This window comes from Ailuropoda melanoleuca, chromosome 5 (assembly GCF_002007445.2).
Source record: "Ailuropoda melanoleuca isolate Jingjing chromosome 5, ASM200744v2, whole genome shotgun sequence".
In the NCBI taxonomy this organism is placed as follows: Eukaryota; Metazoa; Chordata; class Mammalia; order Carnivora; family Ursidae; genus Ailuropoda; species Ailuropoda melanoleuca.
The window spans coordinates 9224837-9247774 of record NC_048222.1 but is presented as its reverse complement, the minus strand read 5'-3'; the positions used below and the strand labels follow the sequence as shown (position 1 = coordinate 9247774).

Genomic DNA, 22938 nt, shown 5'->3' with positions numbered 1-22938 from the left:
ATAAGAGAAAGGGATAGTATATTAGCTTAAAAAAAACAAGGTTAAATTATACAAAGCAAAAAGTAGAGAGCAATTTTTTAAAAATCACTAGATATCTACACAGAGTACAGGTGAGTTGTTTTAATAAAAAAGGACAACCACATGACAATATGAATTCTACTAGCTACTGGCTTCCACTCAGGCAGAGGCACTGCTCCCTTTCCATGCATTATCTCATGAAAGCCTTGCAACATAACTGAGGGTCGATATAGTCCCGTTTTTAAGATGCTGACCTAAGATCACAGAGCTAATAAGCGACAGAGCCAGGTTCTGAACTCAGATCAGAGTCAACTATCTGAGGTCGGACATCAATGCTGTAATAAACTGATACAGTACTCTTATCTCCAATGTTTTGCTCGGAATTAGTGCTCTGTTAGAGAGTAGATATTTTTAAAAAATACTGTTCTTTGTGGATATAAAATTCTAAAATTCAGCATTTTTTCAAAATAGAAATAGCTTTCTTCACAGGGTCCTGACAGGGAGTCCCTAAAATATACTACCTGAAACTCTGATAGAAAATGAACTCCTAAAAAATACCGAACTCTTCAACACAGACAGACCGTGGCGAGGGAAGACCTTTCCCGTAGAGTAAGACATCCATTACTCTAAAGCATTAGAACTTCTGACCTCGCCCTGTACATTTATGAAAAATATATGAATAATATGGTGAAGGAGACTGAAGAAATTTTACATGTAAGGGCTAGAGAAGAAAAGTTGTCTCAATTTTTTTAAAATGCATTTCTCAAACAGTACATACTTTTTCCCTTTTAGGCTCTAGGTTTTAAAAAAGGAAGGACAGGGTCTTCACCATCCATTTATAGATGCACCCCTCCCCTGAGCCTGCCAGCGTACAGCCCGGTAAGCCTTGCCCCAGGGCCCTGTGACAAAGCCCGGGTTGAGATACAGGGGCTAAGATTTCTGTCTATCTTTCCTTTTTTGAACCTCCTATCTCAACACCAATCTTTCTCTGAGACATATCTGATGGTATCGTCTCTTCCACGAGCCAGTTTCAAGCCTTTATCACTAGACAGTATGTTTATAAATAGATCATCGTACTCAGCAGGTCGATCTATGATACGGCCTAGGACAGAAGCCAAAGACTATTTAGCCTGCTCTCAACAAACCAACCATCAAAAAATTGTACAGTTTCTTTTTCTCCCTATCATTTTCTTACCCTCTTGAATGAAGGGTTTTAAAACTCAGTGAGCCTGGAGCCTAAGGCCAAGATACCCAAGAGGGAGGTGTTTTAGGAAGAGAGAAAGGACCACATTTATTATGGCATAGCATGTTCTCTCTTTGTTAGTTTATTCTTTATCTGGTATGTAACTATGAAATATGCTTAGACTTATTTATCTGTCCCGAGAATGGAAAAGAGAGGGGATCAGTAGTAGAGGCTGGAGGGCACTGATGTGATAAATAGTCAGTATGCATTCACACCCAGGTGCCCAATGCACTAAATTGAAGGGAAGTAAATCCTTTGGGAAAAACAAAAAACAACTTTTAATCCCAGATGGACTAAGCTCAATGACTCTTCACCAGCCCCTTAATTGCTCTTTACTTTAGAGCTACCACTGACTCTATGAAAACAGAGAGGTGCCTCATTTTTAGTCTGAACCTTCGAAAAGAACACGTTATCGTCGAGAGATTCTAGGTTTGCTTCTACTCTTAATGCCAATGAATTGGGCTTTAGATCACTATTCAGGGATTTGAAAATACATCATCCTAGTCTATGACTGGGACGATGCAGGTCAGTCGATATCTGCAAGTACAGAGTCCTGGACTGCTGAGCTCCCAGCGGTCATCCAGCCATTAGGAACAGGAGCAATAATGCCAGTTAACACTTCTGTGCTGGTGGAAGTGTAGGGAAAGGACAGCTACCAGAGTTTAACCAATGGGAAGGCAATGAATGGGGCTGGGACACGGGCAGGAAGGAGTCACGACTTAAAAGGCACACTCCTCAATCAGGAGTACAGAGTGCTACTGTCAGGCAGAAAACTCCCGCTTCTTCCCAGTCATGTTAGTTCGATTTTGCCAAAGCAGAAGCACAAGCATCAGTCAGCAGCACTGCTAACAACCAGTCAAGCCGCCCCATGCGAAGGCCAATCAGTCAAAACCTTTATCCCAGTGTTTGTGGAGGAGCTTCGTCTGAAACCACATGAGAGGGAAGAGAATCTTCAAATAGGACCACCAGGGGGATGACCACCAGGCAGACAGGCTTATGATCGGGAAGCCACCTAGCAGTAGAGGTGAATTCCATGAAGGCTATCAGGCCGAGTTTTGGCAGAGTCAGAACACACCAGAGGGGAGCCCCACTTGCGCGGGGAATTGGGTAAAGGGTGGGGAGGGGGAAACACTACTTTGAAATAGATAAAATCAACACTGGGGAACAAGGCTTGATCTGGAAGACAAATGGATAACTCATGTTAATACCATGAGCCAGGCCACCAGTGACTAATTGGTTTGGCTAAGAGGACTGGAGTAATTAACAAACACCAAATACTCATCGATTATTCAGGGCTTTAATATAAATATGATAAGAACATGGTGACTGAATAAAATTAGAAGTCTGTGATGTGGGACGTTGATAATTAAACTGATACCACTTGGATACTCTGCCATTAGACGACAGAGACATCTAGAATTCTGGAATCTCATGTAAAGAAAGGAGGTGCTTCCAACAGGCGTTCCTGCACCTGGGGTTTGGAGCTCACACCCTCCTGTCACACCCTGTATCCATTCAGGCTCCCAAAAATTACTCACAGGAGACTTGTTGCTCAGGCACGTCGTAAAATGGCCCATTAATGTGATCCTGATGTCTGAACATCACTTTGGAATGTCTTTTGGGATTCCTCCCAACTGGGTGAGCAAGAAGCGGAGTGGACTGCAGCCTGATTTCTAGTTATGGTCCAGCCTGTGGGGCAGTGTCCAAAGCCCCAGCACCTAACCTGCACCCCTAATCTCACTGATGTTCTTCTCTGCTGTTGTTCCATAGTCTTTATATTAAATACATCACACTTGTTTTCCCATCTAGCCTTTTCTTCATACTTCATTTTTATAACTGAAAAGAGGTTTAACCTTGGGGTTAAAAATCCAGAGAGATACAAAGGTCAACATCTTTATTCCTGCAATTGGAATCCCCAATTTGATGTGCCAGAGATGTGTGACTGACATTCTCCAGCCATGCTCACATTCTTCTCAGACAGGCTGACTCAAAGATAGAGTGCAAAAGTCAGTGTTTCAGGGGAGCGCTCTCCCTACACTGTGTCAGGCAGAGGCTCCCGGAGGTCCTCCCTGGTTCAAGGTTGGGATCCTTAGGTATTCAAAGAACTCCTGATCGGGAAAGTGAGATAAGACAAAGTCCAAAAACAAACTTTCTCAGGTGCTCCTGAATGTAGCCTCAACTATATTTCCCTGTCAAATAGTTCTGGTCCCAGAAATGGTGCCTTGTGCTTCGCAGTAGAGGAACTTTCCTGTCCTGCTTCTAGTCGCCAGGCAAAAGCTTAGCGACGACAGACGGAGAGATGGAAGGGAAACTGCAGATTTATAAAACAGCCGTCAAGGAAAGAATGTAGTGTGGATTTTATTGAATGCATGTAAGTGTGTATGAAGAAATAAAGTCTTACCTTTTAGATATAGAGGGGAAGAATTTTAATACAAACACTGAAAACTTTCCGGAAAGAGGGATCTAGAAATGCTTTAAGGAGAATCTCTTCCTTAAAAATCTGAGACAGGCTGGTGTGAAAGTCAAGCAAAGAACCTATAAAGCCCTTCTTTGTAGGATCATTTTTGTAAAAGCTACCTGGGCTTACTAAGTAAGCCTCTTTGGTGGTATAATTTCCAACTGAGTTTTTAGCAAAATATTGTGACCTTTACGTCTCCATTAGATTCCATTTGAAAGTCCCGGGTTCGATTTTTGTGCTCTGAAGGATTAAAAAATGACAAACTCAGTAACGGGAAATGTGAAGAGGAATTCCACCATAATCTTTCTGTACTCGAGGACTGTGGAAACGTTACCATAACTGACTTGGGAACCAGGGGTCTCAAAACAGGGACCATTCACTTCCTATTTATATTTGAGGGAGCAGATCAGGCCCTGGAATATTTTCATTAGTCCCTCCCTCAATGGCATCTGTAAGAAATTAGCAATTCTGGGACTCCTGGATGGCTCAGTCCATTAAGCATCTGCCTTTGGCTCAGGTCATGATCCGGGGTTCCTGGGATGGAGCCCCGTGTTCCTGCTCAGCAGGGAGTCTGCTTCTCCTTCTGCGCCCTCCTGCCCCCCCGCTCATGCTCTCTCTCACACAAATAAATAAAATCTTAAAAAAAAAAAAAAAAGGAAATTCACAACTTTATGTGTCTTAATTTCAGAGTGACACCTTCTCTTTACGCAAGTGAGATAGGAACTGCCAAAGACGGAGGGATCCGGAAGTAAGGTCTTACCGTTACTATTCAGGGTTTTCATGATAACTTCCATCTGTGCAAATTCATAGTTATAGTCTGGTTCTGAGGAAGCTTCACTGGCTGCGTCCAGGTCATGCTCTGGTGGGCCTGCCTCCTTTTCAAAGTCTTTCAACCAATCTCGCCGTTTCCTCTTAGGTAAATTAATTCTGTGGGGTTTACCATCGTTAGAGAAAATTGACTTGTTTTATACTCCGATAACAGAAAAAAAATGAAAATATTAGGAAGCACAAAGATGTTACCTAAAAAAGTGGTTATTTCCCCACAGGATTCGATCGCCGTGCCACAGCTGGGTGGTGCTGCACACGAGGGTGCCATTTACACAGGACCTGAAGGAACACCAGGGAATACGTCAGCTCCATGGGAAAGAGCACAACACTCACCCCCAGCAGCCAAAGAGATAAATGGGGCAGTTTCTCTTAACAGACGTATTCTGCTAATTCCTAAAGAAGGAATAATAGAATTGTAACCACTATCAAAATACGTGATTGAAGCCATGATGATCAAGGGCCCCAATACCCCTCGAAGATAGACAACTAGGCATGATGCGATCCTGATGGAAATACACACAAGAATGCCTATGGAATACTCTTGTCCAAATATGGGCTGAACCTGTTTCAAGCTTTTATATCTAAACACCAATTCAGGAAATGCAGAAGGCGGTGGAAGATGCTACATGGGATGCTGCATGGGATGCACTGAGCAAAATGCTGACTGTGGGAAACCACCAGGTGTCTTCAACAAATAAAATGCAAGGAAAAGGTGGGGGGGGAGGAATAGAGGGAGGAGGAACCTGTAGGCTAAAAGAGATGTAACAGCCAATGACAATGGTTAAATCTTACTTGATCCTGATTTCAAGAAACAGCTGAAAAGGAACATTTGTGATGCTACTGGGGAAATCTGAACACTGGCTCAATATATGCCAATTAGTAAGGAACTATTTCTAACTACTTTAGGTCTAATGGTATTGAGGCAATGTTCAAGAATCCTTGTCTCTTAGACACACAAGCTGAGATATTTATGGATACCAAGTTATCTATGAAATTTGCTTTAAAATAACCCAGGAGGGAGGGAGGGGGGAGATGTGGAGGGTGTATAAATAAAAACAAAACTGTCTGTGAAGTGTTCATTTCTGAAGCTGGATGATGGATATATGGGGGTTCATTATACTCTTCTTTCTACTTCACACGTTTGAAGTTCTCCATCATAAAAACTTGGGGAAAACATAAAAAGAATACCAGGTTTAAATCCTAAATAGCTATAACCAAACTGTAAAAAGATAAACAATCAGAGATGGGGGAAACCACTCTGAGTCCTTGCTATACCGCCTGTATCACGCCGTAGCTGGCGTGCACCGTGTCTCTGGGCGCGTGCTGGCCTATGCATCTGTGATTTGTCTCAAGCAAATCCTGGAGCCCGACTCTTCCCTACCCTGCAGCTTTGCTACAGCTTACTGGCTACAAGGGGCTATGAATTCAGGGGCTGTGAACAACTCACTATAACAGATCTCATAGAATTTCCTGCCAACTGGAAGATCTCATCAATGGATTCCTTAACAAAGTTAAAGCCCTGTCACTGTGACTTTTCTTAGGGGGGAGAGGAAAAGTCCTCCAGAATTTTTAGTGCCAATAAATGTAGTCTCCTTATAAATGCCCCCTTCATTTAAAAAAAGAGATTTTGCTGGTATTAAAAAAAATCAGGAGGATAATTAACTAACTAAAGTTTAATTGGCTAAAGAACTGTCAGGTGAAGTTTGATGGAGAAAAATAATGATTATTCTTGAGTTTTAGTTTTTCAATTAGTTACTTTTTCTCATAGAATCTCATTATCTGGCTACTAATCTTTACAGGACTCTCTAGCTCAGTTACACAATAAGAACTCACCCATGAAACTCACCCTCTGTGGTGATAATATTTCAAGTTTAAGGACTACATTTTTAGTGATAAAAATACCCTGGAAATGCCATCTCTGATGTTTTTCATCTGTCATACATAAACATGATAAAACTTCGGTGCGTATCTTTTACACTAACATGCTGCCTTTATTCTTGCCGATGAAAATGAGTCTCAGCACTAACTCAAGCTTCAAAGGTCTGTGCCCATCTATTTGGAATTACAGACTAATTCAGTCATCTGCAGAAAGTGGAAAATGAGATCAGAATATATATGTATATCTATATCTATACAAATACACATATTTTTGCCAAAAGGATAATGAGGAGTTGTTTTTTTGGGGGGGGGAAATTTTTAATAGAGTACTTACCTCTTCTACCAAAAACAAACATTCATTAGTCAGTTTTCAAGGAAAATATTTGCCCAGTTTATTAAGGTATCTAAATAATACATCCAGGTGTATAGATAAGATAGATGGATATCTAGACATACCTAATATATCTATAATCTAGCATCTAGGAACAGCAGTATGAGAAAGAGAAATGTGTCACTCAATGTCCTTTATTATTTTAAACACTGAATTATTATTTAAAAATTCAGTTCCTCATTTTTATTAGCCATATTTCGATACCCAAGGGCACCATCTCACTAGTGGCTACCGAAATGGTCTTAGCAGGTATAGAACCCTCCCATTATCTCAGAAAGTTCTACTGGGTAGTGTTATTCTAGAATAAAACTAAAAACAGTTCCAAAGAAAACAAGAGGAATATAATAAGCTTTGCCTTTTTTATTTATTGCTAACTTTTGTGATCATATGTATCTTTAGGGACCCTCTACAGGTGTGGGTGTGCATGCATACACATGTGCACACACACACACACTTCTGAACACACATATAAACATCCCTTTGCCATTTATAGTATGCTCTTATACAATAATATAAAGAAATAGTTATGGAAATTGCCTGCTTTGGTAATGTACCCAAGCCAAGTAATTAACATAAAAAAGTAATTTTTATGCTTTACATATTTACATATGTAAATTTACATATGCCTGGGGTTCTTGTTAAGAAGCAAACACAAAATGTGTTTGCAACAATTTATGTCCCCTCACCCAGGCCACGAGACTGCTACAGAGAACCCCCTGCTGAAGGAATCACTTGCTGCTCTAGGAAGCAAAGTTGTCAGCAGATATGACCAACGGGTGGGCTGAAGCCCCAACAACTTCAGAGATAGAATTTTCAAACAAAGACCATAAAATAAGTAAAAATTTAATTATTAAAGGCACAAGAGTGGAGTATAAACAAGACTTTACCAATACAGACCAGGACTACCGAAAAAAGGACTTTCTAAATTTCTACAAATGAAAAACAAACACTGAAATAAAAACTCAATACGATGGTAAGCAGCAGGTAAGATGTGACTAAAGAGAGAATGAACGGGTGGACTCAAAGACAGATCTGAAGGCACTGTGACTCTCTCTTAACCCCGTGTTCCTCTCTCGCTCTGTCTCCAATCCCATGTCTGTCTTCACCACAATGATTCTCAGCCCACTTCCCCGCTTTCCATTCTCTCCTCCTTGCATTTGTTCCTTCTATACCCACAANGCACTGTGACTCTCTCTTAACCCCGTGTTCCTCTCTCGCTCTGTCTCCAATCCCATGTCTGTCTTCACAATGATTCTCAGCCCACTTCCCCGCTTTCCATTCTCTCCTCCTTGCATTTGTTCCTTCTATACCCACAACTCCATGGTTCCTAAACATCCCAAGGTTGCTAGTGTCTTCCTAACTGCTACATCCAACAGAAGTTTTTTAACCTCTATTTTGACCTCTTCTTCCTTACAATTTTCTCCTCCCTTGGCTTCCATCATTGTATCTTTGCGTCTATGACTCCCTTGTCTCCAGGCTCCTCACAGACCATCCCTAAAACACTGGTTTACTCCTTCCACTACACACTCTGGATTCACTTTTAAGACAGACAGCACCACTAATGGCCGATTCTATGTTGTGAGTGTAACTTACATTCCTAAGTCCAATGTCCAACTGGACACATCCACACTAATACTCCAAAGACACCTCAACTTCACAGGATCCCAACCTGAATTCATTACCACTCATAACCCATCATCCTCCAAGACTGTCCTTCCTCTTGTATTCCTTATTTCAGCTTAGGATCTCCACTGTTTATCTAGTCTCCCAAGACAGAACCCTGTAACTGCTGCTGACTTCACCTTCTCTTTTACTGACTCCCCATCCTGTCCCCAAGCACATCACTAAAGCTGGCTGACTCTCAAATCATTCTCAAATACATTCTGTTCTTCACTTCTTCTGCCACTTGCTGTGTTCCCATGACAATATCATAATAATATCCTAACAGAGCTCTCTTCCTCCAGTCCTGCAACCCCACACATTTCCATAGTGATCAGATCTGCAAGAAGCAGCACTTATCATCCCATATAATCACTGTTGCTTCTATACATTCTCCTCTACCAGGCTTTGAGTCCCTACACTTGGGCATTCACTGCACAGAGCCTGAAGCAAAGAATCCTGAATAAATGCACTGCTACCCCTGGGGGTAGGAAAGGAGGAGACTGGGCAGGGCGAGGCAAAGAGCAGAAACAAAAAACGTGGCACTGGAACTGGATATGAGGAAATTTGCTGATTAAAGTTATTTTTAGATACAGTGTGAAAAGAGAGTATGATCCAATTATATTGTATACTTTAAATATATGCAATTTTGTTAATTAAAAGCCAGAGTATTAAAAAAATCAAGAGTTTCTGATACAGGGAATACAGCATAAGGGAGAAGGCAACTTGAACTTGGAATAAGTAAAAATTAAGGAATAGCATCATTTCACCATTAGATATCTTAACAATTATATCACTATAACACAAGACCTACAAACTTTCATGAATCATGTATGCCATTATTGACAGTCTCAGTCTGTTACCACTTAGAAATTGATATGGCCAATATTAATAGAATAATTTGAAATGAGTGTAAGGTTTTCCTTTAAAATGAGTATTCTGGTCACAATGTTTGTGTGTTAAAGAATATTGTGATAGGACTTCGTATAAACTTTATACTTGATTGTAAAGTAGTTCAAGACAGTATTTAACAGAAATTCAAAAGTAAATATACTATCCTATCAGTTCTCAAATTTGTACATATTATAGCCTGGTTTAGGAATTTTTCATACAATGGAGTTATCTGATTAACTGCTTTCTATACAATGTATTAGACTGAGTAACAACTAACTTTATTCGTTATTTTTATGTATCAGGGGCGCCTGGGTGGCTCCATTGGTTAAGCGTCTGCCTATGGCTCAGGTCATGACCCCAGGGTCCTGGGATCAAGCCCTGCATGGGCTCCCAGGTCAGTGGGGAGTCTGCTTCACCCCCTCCCCCTGCTCCTCCCCCTCTCCCCCTGCTCCTGCTTCCTAGCTCTCTCTCTCTCAAATAAATAAATAAAATCTTAAAAAATAGATATTTGTACGTGTTAGGCCCTGAGCCAAGTGATTTCTGTTTTCCTATTTTTAGCCCTATGTTTCACATGAGGAAACTGAAGTTTAGACAAGAGTGTCTTATCTAAGATAACCCAGCCAGTCCAGGCAGAATCAGCCACCCCAAGGCTGGTACTCTAAATACAGCTCCCTACAATTGGAAAGAATGACCCCAAGCACCCAATGAAGTCTTAACTCTGATATAACTGAGCCAACAGACAGAAAGGGACAGCCTACTCCTTCTGAAAATCAGGCTCACAGCTACGTGAAGTGGACTTTCCCTTCTCTTACCTTGCATTTTCTTTCGGAGTAAGAGTAATATCGCCATCAGATGCAATATCTATCTCACAGTGCTCCGGCTGAATTCCTATCCCGAACAGCTGGATGTCCTGTGAGGTGTCTGCACCCACCCTGGTATGGTCCTAGTAACAGATTGTGAAAGAAAGGGAAAGTAACTCAACACATACTTACCACCTTCAATGAATAACCCAACGGCATCTGCATGACAATATCAAACGAATCAGATGGGAGAGGCAAGATAGCTGGAGCGTTACAAGTCAAAAGCATACCTTAGTACACTACTACATTTTAAAAATATTTAAACAGTATGAAGAAAAAAACACCAACCAACAGTGATAAAATATCGTTTTACAANCAACAGTGATAAAATATTGTTTTACAATATAAGGAAACTGGACTTGGCAGGAGACTACCTTGAGTTCTGATATTAACTTGACAGCTTACTATTTATGTGACCGTGGGCAAGCCACTTCACAGTCTGAGCCTTGGTTTCTTTCTTTCTTTCTTTTTTTTTTTGGAAAACCAGGACAATATCATCAATTTGGTCTATTTAGTAGGACTCTTTCAAGGATCACCTGAGTTGATGAAAATAGCTTTATAAATTCAAGAACCACTAATAGTAGTTTCATGGAAAATCGTATGATAAAAGTGGGGCCCCTGCGTCGTTCAGCTGGTTAAGCGTCTCCTTTTGGCTCAGGTCATAATCTCAGGCTCCCTGCTCATTGGGGAGTCTGCTTCTCCCTCTGACCCTCCCCCTGCTCATGTTCTCTCTGTCTTGCTCTCAAATAAAAACCTTAAAAAAATAAAAATAAAATGATAAAAGTAGCTGAGTTTTAAATACCAATATTACAGAGTACTGAAGGCTGAGGGTTACAGAATGTACAGATGACCATGATTTCAAGTACCTCAAACCCCAGACATATGAGGACTGTCACTCCCACAATGCAGTCCACTGCTTATCCCTTTGTTTTCTATCGCTCTAAAAATCCTTGAATCGCCATGATAGTAATATTTCCCTATTCAACAGAAAGACTTGGTCTTTCAAAATTAGGACTTTGGACACAATTCCTTATGCCTTAACCGTGTCCTAAATGAACAGATCTTAATTCCATCAGTGGACTCTCAGTAAGTCAGGGGCTATTTGCACCAGATTTATGTCTCTGGAAAAAGGAGAATAAAAAGGGTAATGGAAAACTCCGGCTCCTTTCTTCGATTCTAGCTTATTTCCCATTGCCTTCTTCTGTTCACTCAAGGCAGATCAGAATCCTTAACTAGGCACCTGTTTAACTTTTGGCAAGTGGGCAGTACCTCTGCATTTAGAGATTCAGGTGTGTGGACAGTTGGACAAGCTGCCTTCAAGTCTCCAGCTCTCCAATCCTTGACAGTTATTTAAATACCGCCACATATATGTATATCCTACCATAACTCAGGAATTGTGTGCGTGTATGTGTGTGTGTACATATTAGAAATGCCCCCACGAACAGGAAGGATGGCAGACTCGGACAAGAAATCCAAGTGGCGATGACATATACTCTTGCTGAGGTGTCAGAGTCTCACGGTGGTAACAGAGGCTGAGAGTGACACTGGTGCTGGGGACAAGAGGACACCCTGGAAAACTCTATCTCGGTGAACCTTCTGCGGCCCCTCTTCTGTTCCCTTTGGCCAGCCATGGTTCTAGCCATCTGGCCTAGACGACATGGTCATGGTGGAAATGCAGATTCAGAGACAAGAGGGAAGAAGTAGCTCATCTACTTTTACACGAATTCCAGAACCGTTACACACTTTCCTCCTAGGATCATGACTCTCGTCAAAGTTTATCAGTATTTTGATTTTTTAGGTGTTTTGCTACGCTTCTTGGCATCAATTAAAAATGATGCTCGATGCACTGAATGATTATAATCATGATAATAACAAAAAATAGCAACATTTATTGAGCACTTACAATGTTGCTAAGTGCCTTCTAGTATCAAACTTGCCCTAGGGGTTAGGGATGAAAACAATTAGTAAAACAAGACTTATAAACACATTGTTAACAGTACAACTCCACCATCACCAATGAATAGACAGTTCAGATTCCTGGCTTTGACTCCTTCCTGCCTGTTTGTCTCAATCTCTTACTGATTACCTTTTTAATTAGATACACTGATAGATAGCCTGGTACACGAGTGCTCAAAAAATAATATCTATTACCCTTCCCGCCCCCCACAACCGCTTAATACTCTGACTACAGAGGGGTCAGAAACAAGTGGTATGAAGGAATGTGACCTTAGCAGCCCTAGGTCCACACCCAAGTAAGGCATGGGCAAGCATGTGACTTCAGCTTAGGCATTTGGCCTTCAGTTCAGTCCTATTACCTATTTCAAATGAGACAGTGCCTCACCCAGTAGCTTGCAACAAGCAACAGTTACTTAGAAGAGGGTGTATTTATTCAAGCTGGGTAAAACCAAGGAAAGATGGTAACAATGAGAAATGACCAATTTTGTTTCCTGCCAGGAACTAATATACATAAAAAAAATAAATAAAAGAAGATTTCTGAATTGTTCCTAATGTTTATCTGTCTTCCCTGACTTGAGGAAGAGAGGATATATAACCAACTAATCTGAAAACTGCAAGGCCTCACGGGCACATAGTTTACAATGTTAATAAAAGCAACACATTTGGGGCGTCTGGGTGGCTCAGTCGGTTAAGCGTCTGACTCTGGATTTCGGCTCAGGTCATGAGCTCAGGGTCCTGGACTGAGCCCTGCATCAGGCACTGCGCTCAGCAGGGAGTCGGCTCGATTCTCTCTCTCCCTCTCCTTCTGCTCCTCCTCCTACACTCCCTCTCTAAAAGGAATAAACAAATCTTTATAAAATGAAAAATAGAAAAATAAAATAATAAAAACAACACATCTGATTCTTCGGGTTTCCCACTGGAAGAGATTTACGGCCAAGGGCCAACTGACTGAAGCAAATAATGAGGCAATAGCAACCATGGACTCTTCCTTGTCTGCTTTCTCAGCTGGAGGGTGAGTTCCCGGGACAGAGTCTGGTATTACTCATGTCGTCTTCTCCATGCTTAGCATGCAGAAGATGCCAATCAACACAGAAATGCTGAATGGCACGGAGATGACCTAAAACTGCAAGCAAGGACACCCTTCCCCACTCCAGTAACACCAGCCAGGGACCTTCAGAAACAGGGAGCTCAGAGCTGCTCTTACCTCAGCCTGCGAGAGCTGCTCCTTCAGTTTCTCTACTTCCTCACGCAGTTCCCGGATGACTTTGGCGTTGGGGTCCTCATTCACGATGGCATGGTTAACAATCCTCTTGGCTCGATCTGCATATCGTAAGGTGGAGAGGGTCTCTTCATAGTTGTCTGCTGCTGGGCTAATGGTGGCTATCATAGAGGTCTGGCTGTTGCCTCCCAAATTGTCCTGCAAAATATTTCCAGTAGCATCTTAGGAAACGAGCCCCATTCTGCACACAACACGTGGGATGAGAGCTGAAAACATGCATGTGTGACATTCTCTGTGAAGACGGAAATGTGTTGTGGCAATGGGTTTGTATTTCACAAATAATTTTACGCCAAGATGTGGTTTCTCTATAGTCACAACAACAATGCCCGTCAAACAGCACTACTATGGGGTAAGAAGGGCAACAGAAGCACGTTTTCATTCTACATTCCTGGGAATTAGGATAACAGTACTGCTGGGGGGCTGGTGTGTATTTGGTTAGCTCTGCACACACCTTTCAGCTGCCAGCTCTGAAACTGGCAAGTTTTAGTTGGAAAAGAACACGAGAACAATGAATTACCTTAAGAAGCCAAGTGAGGACTGAATCTCGATAAGGCACAAATTTATTTTTACCCTTGCCAGCTGCCTGGTCAGCCAGCGATGATATAACCAACCCCAAGGTTGTGAGAGATCTGCCAAAAGAAAAAGAATTTTTAAATTAGCTTTATGAAGTATTTATATTGTTTCCATATAATAATAATCATTCTAGGGCATAAGCATAGAATAGGCAGAACAACAAGGCCCTAAAGTTGATATAATCAAGTGTACATTGATTTGTCAAGAAGCTGAGAAAAAGAAAAACAAAAAAGTAACTCCATTCATTTAAAAGAATGAATTCAGAATCCCCATAAGAATCTATTCTGTTCAGTCACAGGACCTGTGAGACAGACATTTCAGAACCTGGAAGCATACGTTTAAAAGATCACTCTAGAGAATTTTAATTGACTCCAAATATTACGTTGAAAGTCTGAACCATTTACTCTTGGGGGGCTAACCTGGACCATCTGGGCCCCTCATTTTGTGTTCCATCATAACCACGTCACTTGAAGAGAACCTTTCCCTGCGAGTTACAAGGTATATTCTGTTCATCTGTTAAAGCTGTCAAGCGTATTTCACAACTCAGTGTGGAGTTTGTACAGCCGTACAGAACAAAGACCTACCCAAGCAGAGGAGAGCATATGGCTACTCTTTCAACACCTGCTACACAAACTGGGATCTCCTGAGAGCTGCTTAGAAACACAGACTCTTGGAAGCCTCCTCAGGCCTACTGAGTCAGAACCCGTTAAAGATATTTCCAGGTGATTCAGAGGCACATTAAATTTTAAGAAGCCCTGGTTGAACAATAGCCAGGGTGATACATGGACTTAGCTGCCTAGGCCCATGTTCTCCACACCTGGAGAAAAGAGTGCCACAAAACAACAGATCTATGAAACTGAGGGATGAAGGACATCCTTGTGTCACAGTTAAGTACCAAGTGCACTTTTAAAAGGAAATCAACTGGATCCCAAATTTAGTAGCCAGAAAATAACAGCCTCAGGAGATCTTCCAGGAGTGCAAGGAAGCTTACAGGACATCACAAAGAGAAAATGGTTAAAAAATTAAATGTTACTACTTATTTATAATAACAAAAAAGAGCACAAATCAGCAAGTAACCAGAGTTTAGCATGAAAGACTAGATAGCTTTCTTTCTAATTTTAACAATAGACTTCCATGAAATGAGTTGAAAGAGAGCATGTTTCTCGCAAAACATGATCACTCAAAGGTGACTCATCTGAAAAGCCACTGAAATACAAAGGCAAACTCAGGAGGTAGAAAATGAGCCAGAATTTTAATAACAGCCATTCCTGCAAAGTGACATAAATATGTACAATATAATTGATAGATTCAGTTAAATCCACCCCAAAAGAAATGAAAACATATGCCCACACAAAAACTTGTACATGAATTTTCATAGCAGCATTATTCACAACAGCCACAATGTAGAAACTACCCAAGTGTCCTATCCATCAAATGATGAAGGGATGAATAAAATGTGGTACGTCCTCACAATGGAATATTATTCAGCCCTAAGAGAGGATTCTGATATAACCTAAAACATGGATAAACTCTGAAAAATTATGATAAGTGAAAGAAGCCAAACATCAAAGGCCAAAGTCCTGTGCTGAACAGTGTCTACCCAAAATTCATGTTCACCAGAACCTCAGATGAATTCTTATTTGAAATAGGGTCCCTGCCAATGTAATTAGTTAAGATGAGATCATACTGGCTTAAGGAGGGCTGTAATCCAACGACCGGTGCCTTATAAGAAGGCTATGTGAAGACACCCAGGCAACAGGGGAGGGGCCATGTGAAAACAGAGGCAGAGATGGGAACAACGTATCTACAAGCTTCAGTGATCACTATAAGGTAGGAGAGAGGCATGAAACAGATTTTCCCTCTGAGCCTCAAAAAGGAACAAACCCTGCCAATCCCTTAATTTTGGATTTCGGGCTTCAGAACTGTAAGGAAATAAATTTCTATTGTTGTAAGTCACCCAGTTTGTGGTAATCTGTTATAACACTGGGAAACTAACACAGCCACATATAGATTCCATTTATACGAAATACCCAGAACAGGTGAATCTATAGAGATGAAGGTAGTGGTTGTCCAGGGCTGGTGGTGGTATAAATGGGGAATGACCTGGATACAAGGTTACTTTGGGGATGATGAAAATGTTTTCAAATTAGACTGTGACAACGGTTATACATTCTGAAAATAATAAAGCTGCTAAACTGTACATTTTTTTAAAATGGTAAAGTATGCATATGTGAACTATTTCTTAATACAGTTGTTTTAAAAAATTCAAGTTCAATCACTCCATCACTCCTCTCAAAGGTAACAAACTCAAGAAAGAAAATGGTAAAAATAAATTATTTGGACTATGTCAAAATAAAAAGTTTTTGCACAGAGAAGGAAACAATCAATAAAACTAAAAGGCAACCTAGTGAATATGAGAAGATAGTTGCAAATGACATATCCAATAAGGAACTGAAATAATTCAACACCCAAAGACAAATAATCCAATTAAAAAATGGGCAAAAAAAAATGAAAAGATGTTTTTCCAAAGACACCCAGATGGCCAACAGACACATGAAAAGATGCTCAACATCAGTCATCATCACAGTGATGCAAACCAAAACTACAATGAGCTATCACCTCACACCTGTCAGAATGGCTAAAAATCAAGAGGCAAGTGAGGATGTGGAGAAAAAAGAACCCTCTTGCACAGCTGGTGGGAATGCAAGCTGGTGCAACCACTGTGGAAAACAGTAGGGAGGTTCCTTAAAAAATTAAAAATAGAACTACCCTACTATCCAGTAATCACACCAATGGATATTTATCCCAAAAATACTAACTCAAAGGGATATATGAACCCCTATGTTTACTGCAGTGTTATTTACAATCACCAAATTATGGAAGCAGCCCAAGTGTCCATCAACAGATGACTAGATAAAGAGAATATATACACAATGGAATATTACTCAACCATAAAAAGGAATGAAATCCTGCCAATTCCAACAACATGGATATAGCTAGAGAGTATAAAGCTAAGCAAAATAAGTCAGTTCGAGAAAGATGAATACCATATGACTTCACTCATATGTGGAATTTAAGAAACAAAACAAGCAAAGGGAAGAAAAGAGAGAGAGGGAAACAGACAAACCAATAAACTCTGAACTCTAGAGAACTAATTGATGGTCACAAGAGGGGGGAAGGGGGATGGGAATTAACGAGTATACTTATGATGATGAAATAAAATTAAATTTAAAAAGAAAGAAAATGGGATATGATAAATATGAAATAGAAGAAAACAGGAATTCAGCATAAGGCAAAACCACATTTCTGCTTTAATAAAGAATATAGGGCATTTTTCACATTTTGCAACAACTGAAATAAAATTTTCAGTTGAAAACAATTCTTTTAACTATATGTTTTTAATACTTAAATACAGCAGAAAGTACTTTAATTCATACAGACTATATAGAGCTCCGAGACTCCAAGGTCAATCTCAGCAATTCTAAAGTGAACAGAGACCTCATAGGCGAATGCGTTTTGGGGTTGTCATGTATTTTTCATCGAGTCAAGATTTGACCCTGTCCGGTGGCAACCGCTCCTATTTTCTAATTTGATGATATCAGGAGTAAAAAGGGAATGTTCCTGTCACTCCTAAACAACGACACAAAAGAGTAAATGAGCAATTTGAGAGGAAAAAGAGAAAGGGTAGCACCTGAACGCTGTGTCAACATATCCCGTCAGCACGTACAGCACGTGAGCAGCCGCCGCGGAGGGGCGGGGCTGGGCAGACATAGTCACGTGGCTCCGTTTCGTGTGTACTTTACTCTGTAACTTAACCAGTTAGGGAAGCATATCACTAGTGGAAGCCTTTTACTTGCTAGTGTGCGCACATTCGAAACAACTCTATCTCAACCTGACGTTCCCTTGAAGCAAACAAACAAACAAACAAACAAAAAAAAACTGCAGGGTGAGGGGACTCCCACAATGGGTGAGAGGTAACCAGGTCACCCAGTGACCAGGGAGCCCCTGCCACCCCTCCCTGCTACCTTCCATCTGGGAGCAATGATGTAGGGGCTTGTGGAATCTCAAAAACTGTACTGTGAAAACTGAATAACGGGTTTATGTATTTTCATGGTAATTTTATTCCGAGGGAGTTTAAGAATACAACGAAATCACAGATTATGGTCCTGCTAGCGCTGTCTTCTCATACTGGAGGCAAAAGGGCAGCTCACAGGGTTCCAGGACAGGGTGGAGCCGTTTGACAATTTTAGGGGCTGAAAAAATTGCTCCAGGAATCTTTCTAATTCTACCAAAGTACAGCTTCTTCCCTGAACCTAAGGGAGGTGGAGATAGTAAGGAAGCTTCTAGCCTTTCGGTAAATTCTTGGGTTGGGGCGGTTGGGCAGGGAGTAAATGGGGAGAGGCTGAGAGGAGAGGACAGAAGGATCAGGCTAGGGGATAACATGAACAGACAGCCATGTTTTAAGATAGAAATTTTTAAGATCTACCTACTGTAACAGCAGAGAATTTGAGATTAAGAAAAAAGTAAACAAAACTAGGAGGATCAAAAACGAAATAAAAGCAGCTCCAATAAATAAAATCAATTAGAAAAACAGGGTCCTAACTGTTTTTGTTTTTCCTTTTCTGCACCTTCCTCCATCTTCCAGAGTTTCCCTGGAAACCCTAACCACCAGATTCCTTCCCTCAGGAGTGGATATGATGTGATGTGAGTTATGTACACTCACATCAATGGATTTCAAATATATGATTTTACCTATTTTTTCTCATGATCTTTTTCTAAGGTCCTAAGTGCAGTAGTTATTCAACTTTGCTAGAGTTACCTGTGTATGTATCTCTCTACCTCTTTCTACTTAAGGTTGTGATTGCTTTGAGAGCTGACGCCATTCTACATCACACTATTACTGTGCCTGGCTTACAGAAAGCAGTCAGTCAATATCTCTGCTGAGTAAAACTGAGTCTAGAATATACTGAAGAATAGAACATGGATCCCTTTCTCAAAAGGACTGATTCGATGCTGGCTTTGGTACTCTCTGTGGAAGTTGACCCAGTATCCCTTCTGCCTTTCTTATTTGCTAACAGAACCCTGATTTTTCTGGGAAGCTTATGCTGGACTAAAAACTCCACTTTTCAGAGTCCTCTGCAGCTCTGGGAAGCCATGAAACACAGCTCTGGCCAATGAGATGCAGGATGACATTACTGGGTGGGGCTTCCAAGAAAGCTATTGTTCTGGTAGAAAAGGTACATATTCCATAGACATAAGCCAGAAGCCAGTGGTCCTTTGCCCTTCCTTTCCCCCTCCTGTGTGGAACACAGATAAGGCTACAATGCCTGGAATGATAGAGTCATCTCGAGGTCATGAGGACAACGTGAACACACACTGTGGTTTGTCAACCTGGGTGTCTGACAGCATTTTTGAGGTGCTATACCAGCCTCTGGACTTCTTGTTAAGTGTCAAAAAGAAATCCATCATTTGGTTGTCATTATAGCTGCTGCTTACAGCAGGATGCAATCCTTGGCTTTTAAGGAATTAGCTGAAAGATGATGAAGTTAGTGGACTTGAGTCAGTACTTTTCCCCAGTAAGTCTCCACTCTTAACAGTAAAGGAGAAATGCAAAGAGTATGTGTGGCAAAACAGGGGCAAGCTCAATCCCTTCCCATGGCAGGAGAGGAAGGATAGCTGTGACCCTGCAGAACAGGCCTCGTCCCACCCCCCATCGGTTTCCAGGCCGATGTGAGCCTTTCAAGGCTAGCAAAGTGCGTCTAACAAGTACCATTCCAGCCTCATTTCCGTTTCAAGTGCCAAGGTGAAATCAAGTATACACGAACATTTCCAAAAATAAGTTCTTCTGAATATTTGTTCTGAGATTTCAATAGATGTAATACCTAGAATTCTGTTATCAAAAAAGTTCAGGGAGTAAGTTAAAGTTATATGGGATTTGTGAATCTCCGAAGGGAGATTTTTTTTAAGCAGACTTTCTCAAAATTATTTGTCCAAGGATCCTTTTCCTCCCAGAGCCACTCAAGGAACTAGTATTTCCCAAAAGTGCTTTGAGAAACACTGAAGTCACAAGGTCACGTGCCCCCAAACATGTGGCTAACTGCCTCCCAAGGAGATTTCTGCTCTGCCCTTTGTGGGTCTCTTGTGTTAAATGCAAAGATGTTTACTCAGAATTTCTTCCCCAAGTACTTGGACCCTGTGATGCATAAGTGGTAAAGTGATAAGGATCCCCAATGGCCCTTGAATAATGGACAGAACCAGGCCATTTTTACTCTCCCCACGTACAAGTTCATGTTTGGTTACGCAGGCAATACCCATTTAAGTGAGATTTCTGAGGAGAAATGATTAAGAGTCATGGGAAATACTCAAAAAGAAGAAAAGGAGGATTGAGTCACATGGCACATTAGAAATACTATGCTTATAATTTACTGCACTGTAACATAAATTACTTGACAGAATCCTAAAAATAACATATATTTGTATAGAACAGATGCGTAGTAGAATCCATTCAGGGAAATGGTTAGTATATACTTTATTATCAACCACAGTGATTGAAACGGAACTGAGACCGGGAATGATACTCATTAAATGAACACTGCTTGCACTTAATAACTGGCCGTTGCTGAGACTAAGATGGAACCATTTTCAACATTCCCAGGGGTTTTGGCCAGCATCCCATGATCTGAATGAGCGCTCCGAGAAGCTAGCCCACTGGACTTGGGTAGCAGGGGACAAACCTCCTCACTCCACCCTCAACAGACAGGTGGAGCAACAGACTGAGTTTTCAGATGTATTCCCCTGCGAGGGCGGTCTACAGACCTATTCCTCCCACGCCCTGAGCAGGCCCCAGTGGTGCAGCCACACCGGGCCTTAGCTCTCCAAATGAAGGAATAATGTGTGCTTTAAAGCTCTTAAGAGCTTAAGGACAGATGAAGCTCCTAAATCCACAGCCCATTAAACAGACACTAATGTCTGTGTGAAGTCCCTGACAGGTCTGCTTAAGAGGATTACTAATGTTCCATCAAAAGAAGCCAGAATAGGAGGCCGAGAGAAAGCTTAGGAAACATGTCAGAGATTTCTTTAATTTTAGCACTCAACGGGGCACTGACTTGGAGGCTTAAAAAGCCATTTGTGGAGCTATCAGGCAGCCCTTTCCATTTATTATTTATTTTACCTGGTTAGCACACACTTACACAGAGCTTACTACATGCTGGGCACTGCTCTAAGATGCACTTACTAACAGTAACTAATTTAATCCCCAAAGTAGCCCTGTTCACAGGGCTGTTTCGTCAGCCATGTTTTACAGGTGACAAAACTGAGGCACACAAAGGTCGGGCAGCTAGTTTCTGCAATGAAGAAATTTCAGGATCTCCCCTGGGAAGCCTTCCATGAACCCTCCAGCCGTGTTGTCCCTGTGTTCTCACTTCATCCTCTGGGTAAGCTTCCACGGCACTTAATGTCGTCATACTACCCACTACCCCTCAATCCTTCCCCATTGGATCTGGGCCTTCCCAAGGCCAGGGTCCCAGCTACTCCTCCCCGTGCTCTTAGGCAGTTAGTGCTCAACACATATTGGCCACATGGATCAAAAAAGTGCAGGTGCACACCTCTTGTCTGAAATCCTCGGGGCCACCTGGGTGTGGAAATGCAGAATAGTTTGAATTTTAGGAAGTGCAGTGCATACATTATACATGACCACGGGTAGATCTGGGAGAGCAGGCTGTAATAAAATCCATTTGCATTTCTACAGCTAAACTTACAAATGGCCATGCTAAATGAGTAAACAAAGACTATAAAAGCAGATAAAGTCTAGAGACAGCCTCACGAGAGTTCAGGGGAGGCTCTAGCAACCAGGTAAGCTGTGAAGAGAAAAAGAAAAGCGCTTGGTTTTCAGAGGATTCCAGATTTTGGAATGGCAGGTAAGGGATGGAGGGCCAATTTCCATAATGGTCTCTAAGACAGCTGAGCAGATGTCAGGGCACCATGTAAGGCGAGAGGATGTCCCGTTCATGCAGTTGCTACGTCCCCATGACCACAGTGAGAACCTGGAGGACACCTGCTGGAGATCTGGGTCCAGAGTGGGCTCTTGGGGCACATGCACCTACTCGGGGAGACCAGAGACGTGTGTGAGGTAAAGAAAACAGCCCTGGACTAAGGCACAGTAGAAAAGGTTCAGAGGCAGCTTCACTTCCTTTGAGCCAATTTTTTTGGGAAAAGCATAAGACCAACTCAGCAAAGCTGGTCCACAGGCTGGTAAGGTATCATAAAAACAAACAAACAAACAAACAAAAAAAACTTCCATGATTCAATGTTAGCTTATGTAGGATTTCTCAGCGTTGTCTGGTCCAAAAAAAAAAAAAAATCCTCCTTCCTTTCACTTTTTCAAATGAAGTGACCTCCTGTTGTCCTAAACTATGTGCTCCTCGAGGGCAACCATCATGCTGTGACCAATAACCACAAACACGCTGGCTTAACACAACGCAAAGCTATTACAGCTATTATCTAACAGTTGTGGAAGGCCAGGAGTCCAGGACGTGTCTCACTGGGCTAAGAAGGTGTCAGCAGGGCTGTGCTCCTTCGGGAGGCCGTGGGGGGCAGACTGCTACTCCCAGAGGCCACCCACATTCCTTGGCTCATGGTTGCTTCCTTCCCCGTCAAACAAGAAATGGAAAATGAAGACTTTCTCACCCCACATCACTGTGACGGATTCTAACCCTCCTACCTCCCTCTTTCGCTTTTCAGGAGCTTTGTTTTCATAGCAGGCTCACCTGGACAATCTCCTCATCTCAAAATCTTAAACTAATCACATCTACCAAGTTCTCTGCCTTGCATGGTCACATATGCACAAGCTTTGGGAATTAGGATTAGAGCATATTTGGCGGGCGGGCGGGGCGGGGAGGGCAG

At 41.7% G+C, this 22938-nt stretch overlaps 1 protein-coding gene across 1 annotated transcript in view; it reads right to left on the bottom strand.

Annotated features, from left to right (window-relative positions):
- KIF13A (kinesin family member 13A) overlaps positions 1–22938 on the bottom strand; it is a 200266-nt gene that overhangs the window by 44050 nt on the left and 133278 nt on the right. The window contains exons 10-14 of the mRNA XM_034660191.1: positions 13982–14093; positions 13306–13602; positions 10182–10312; positions 4740–4826; positions 4480–4646 (exon numbers count right to left, since the gene is read on the bottom strand). Of these exons, the coding sequence (XP_034516082.1) occupies positions 4480–4646; positions 4740–4826; positions 10182–10312; positions 13306–13602; positions 13982–14093 (794 nt within the window). The remainder of the gene's footprint in view (positions 1–4479; positions 4647–4739; positions 4827–10181; positions 10313–13305; positions 13603–13981; positions 14094–22938) is intronic.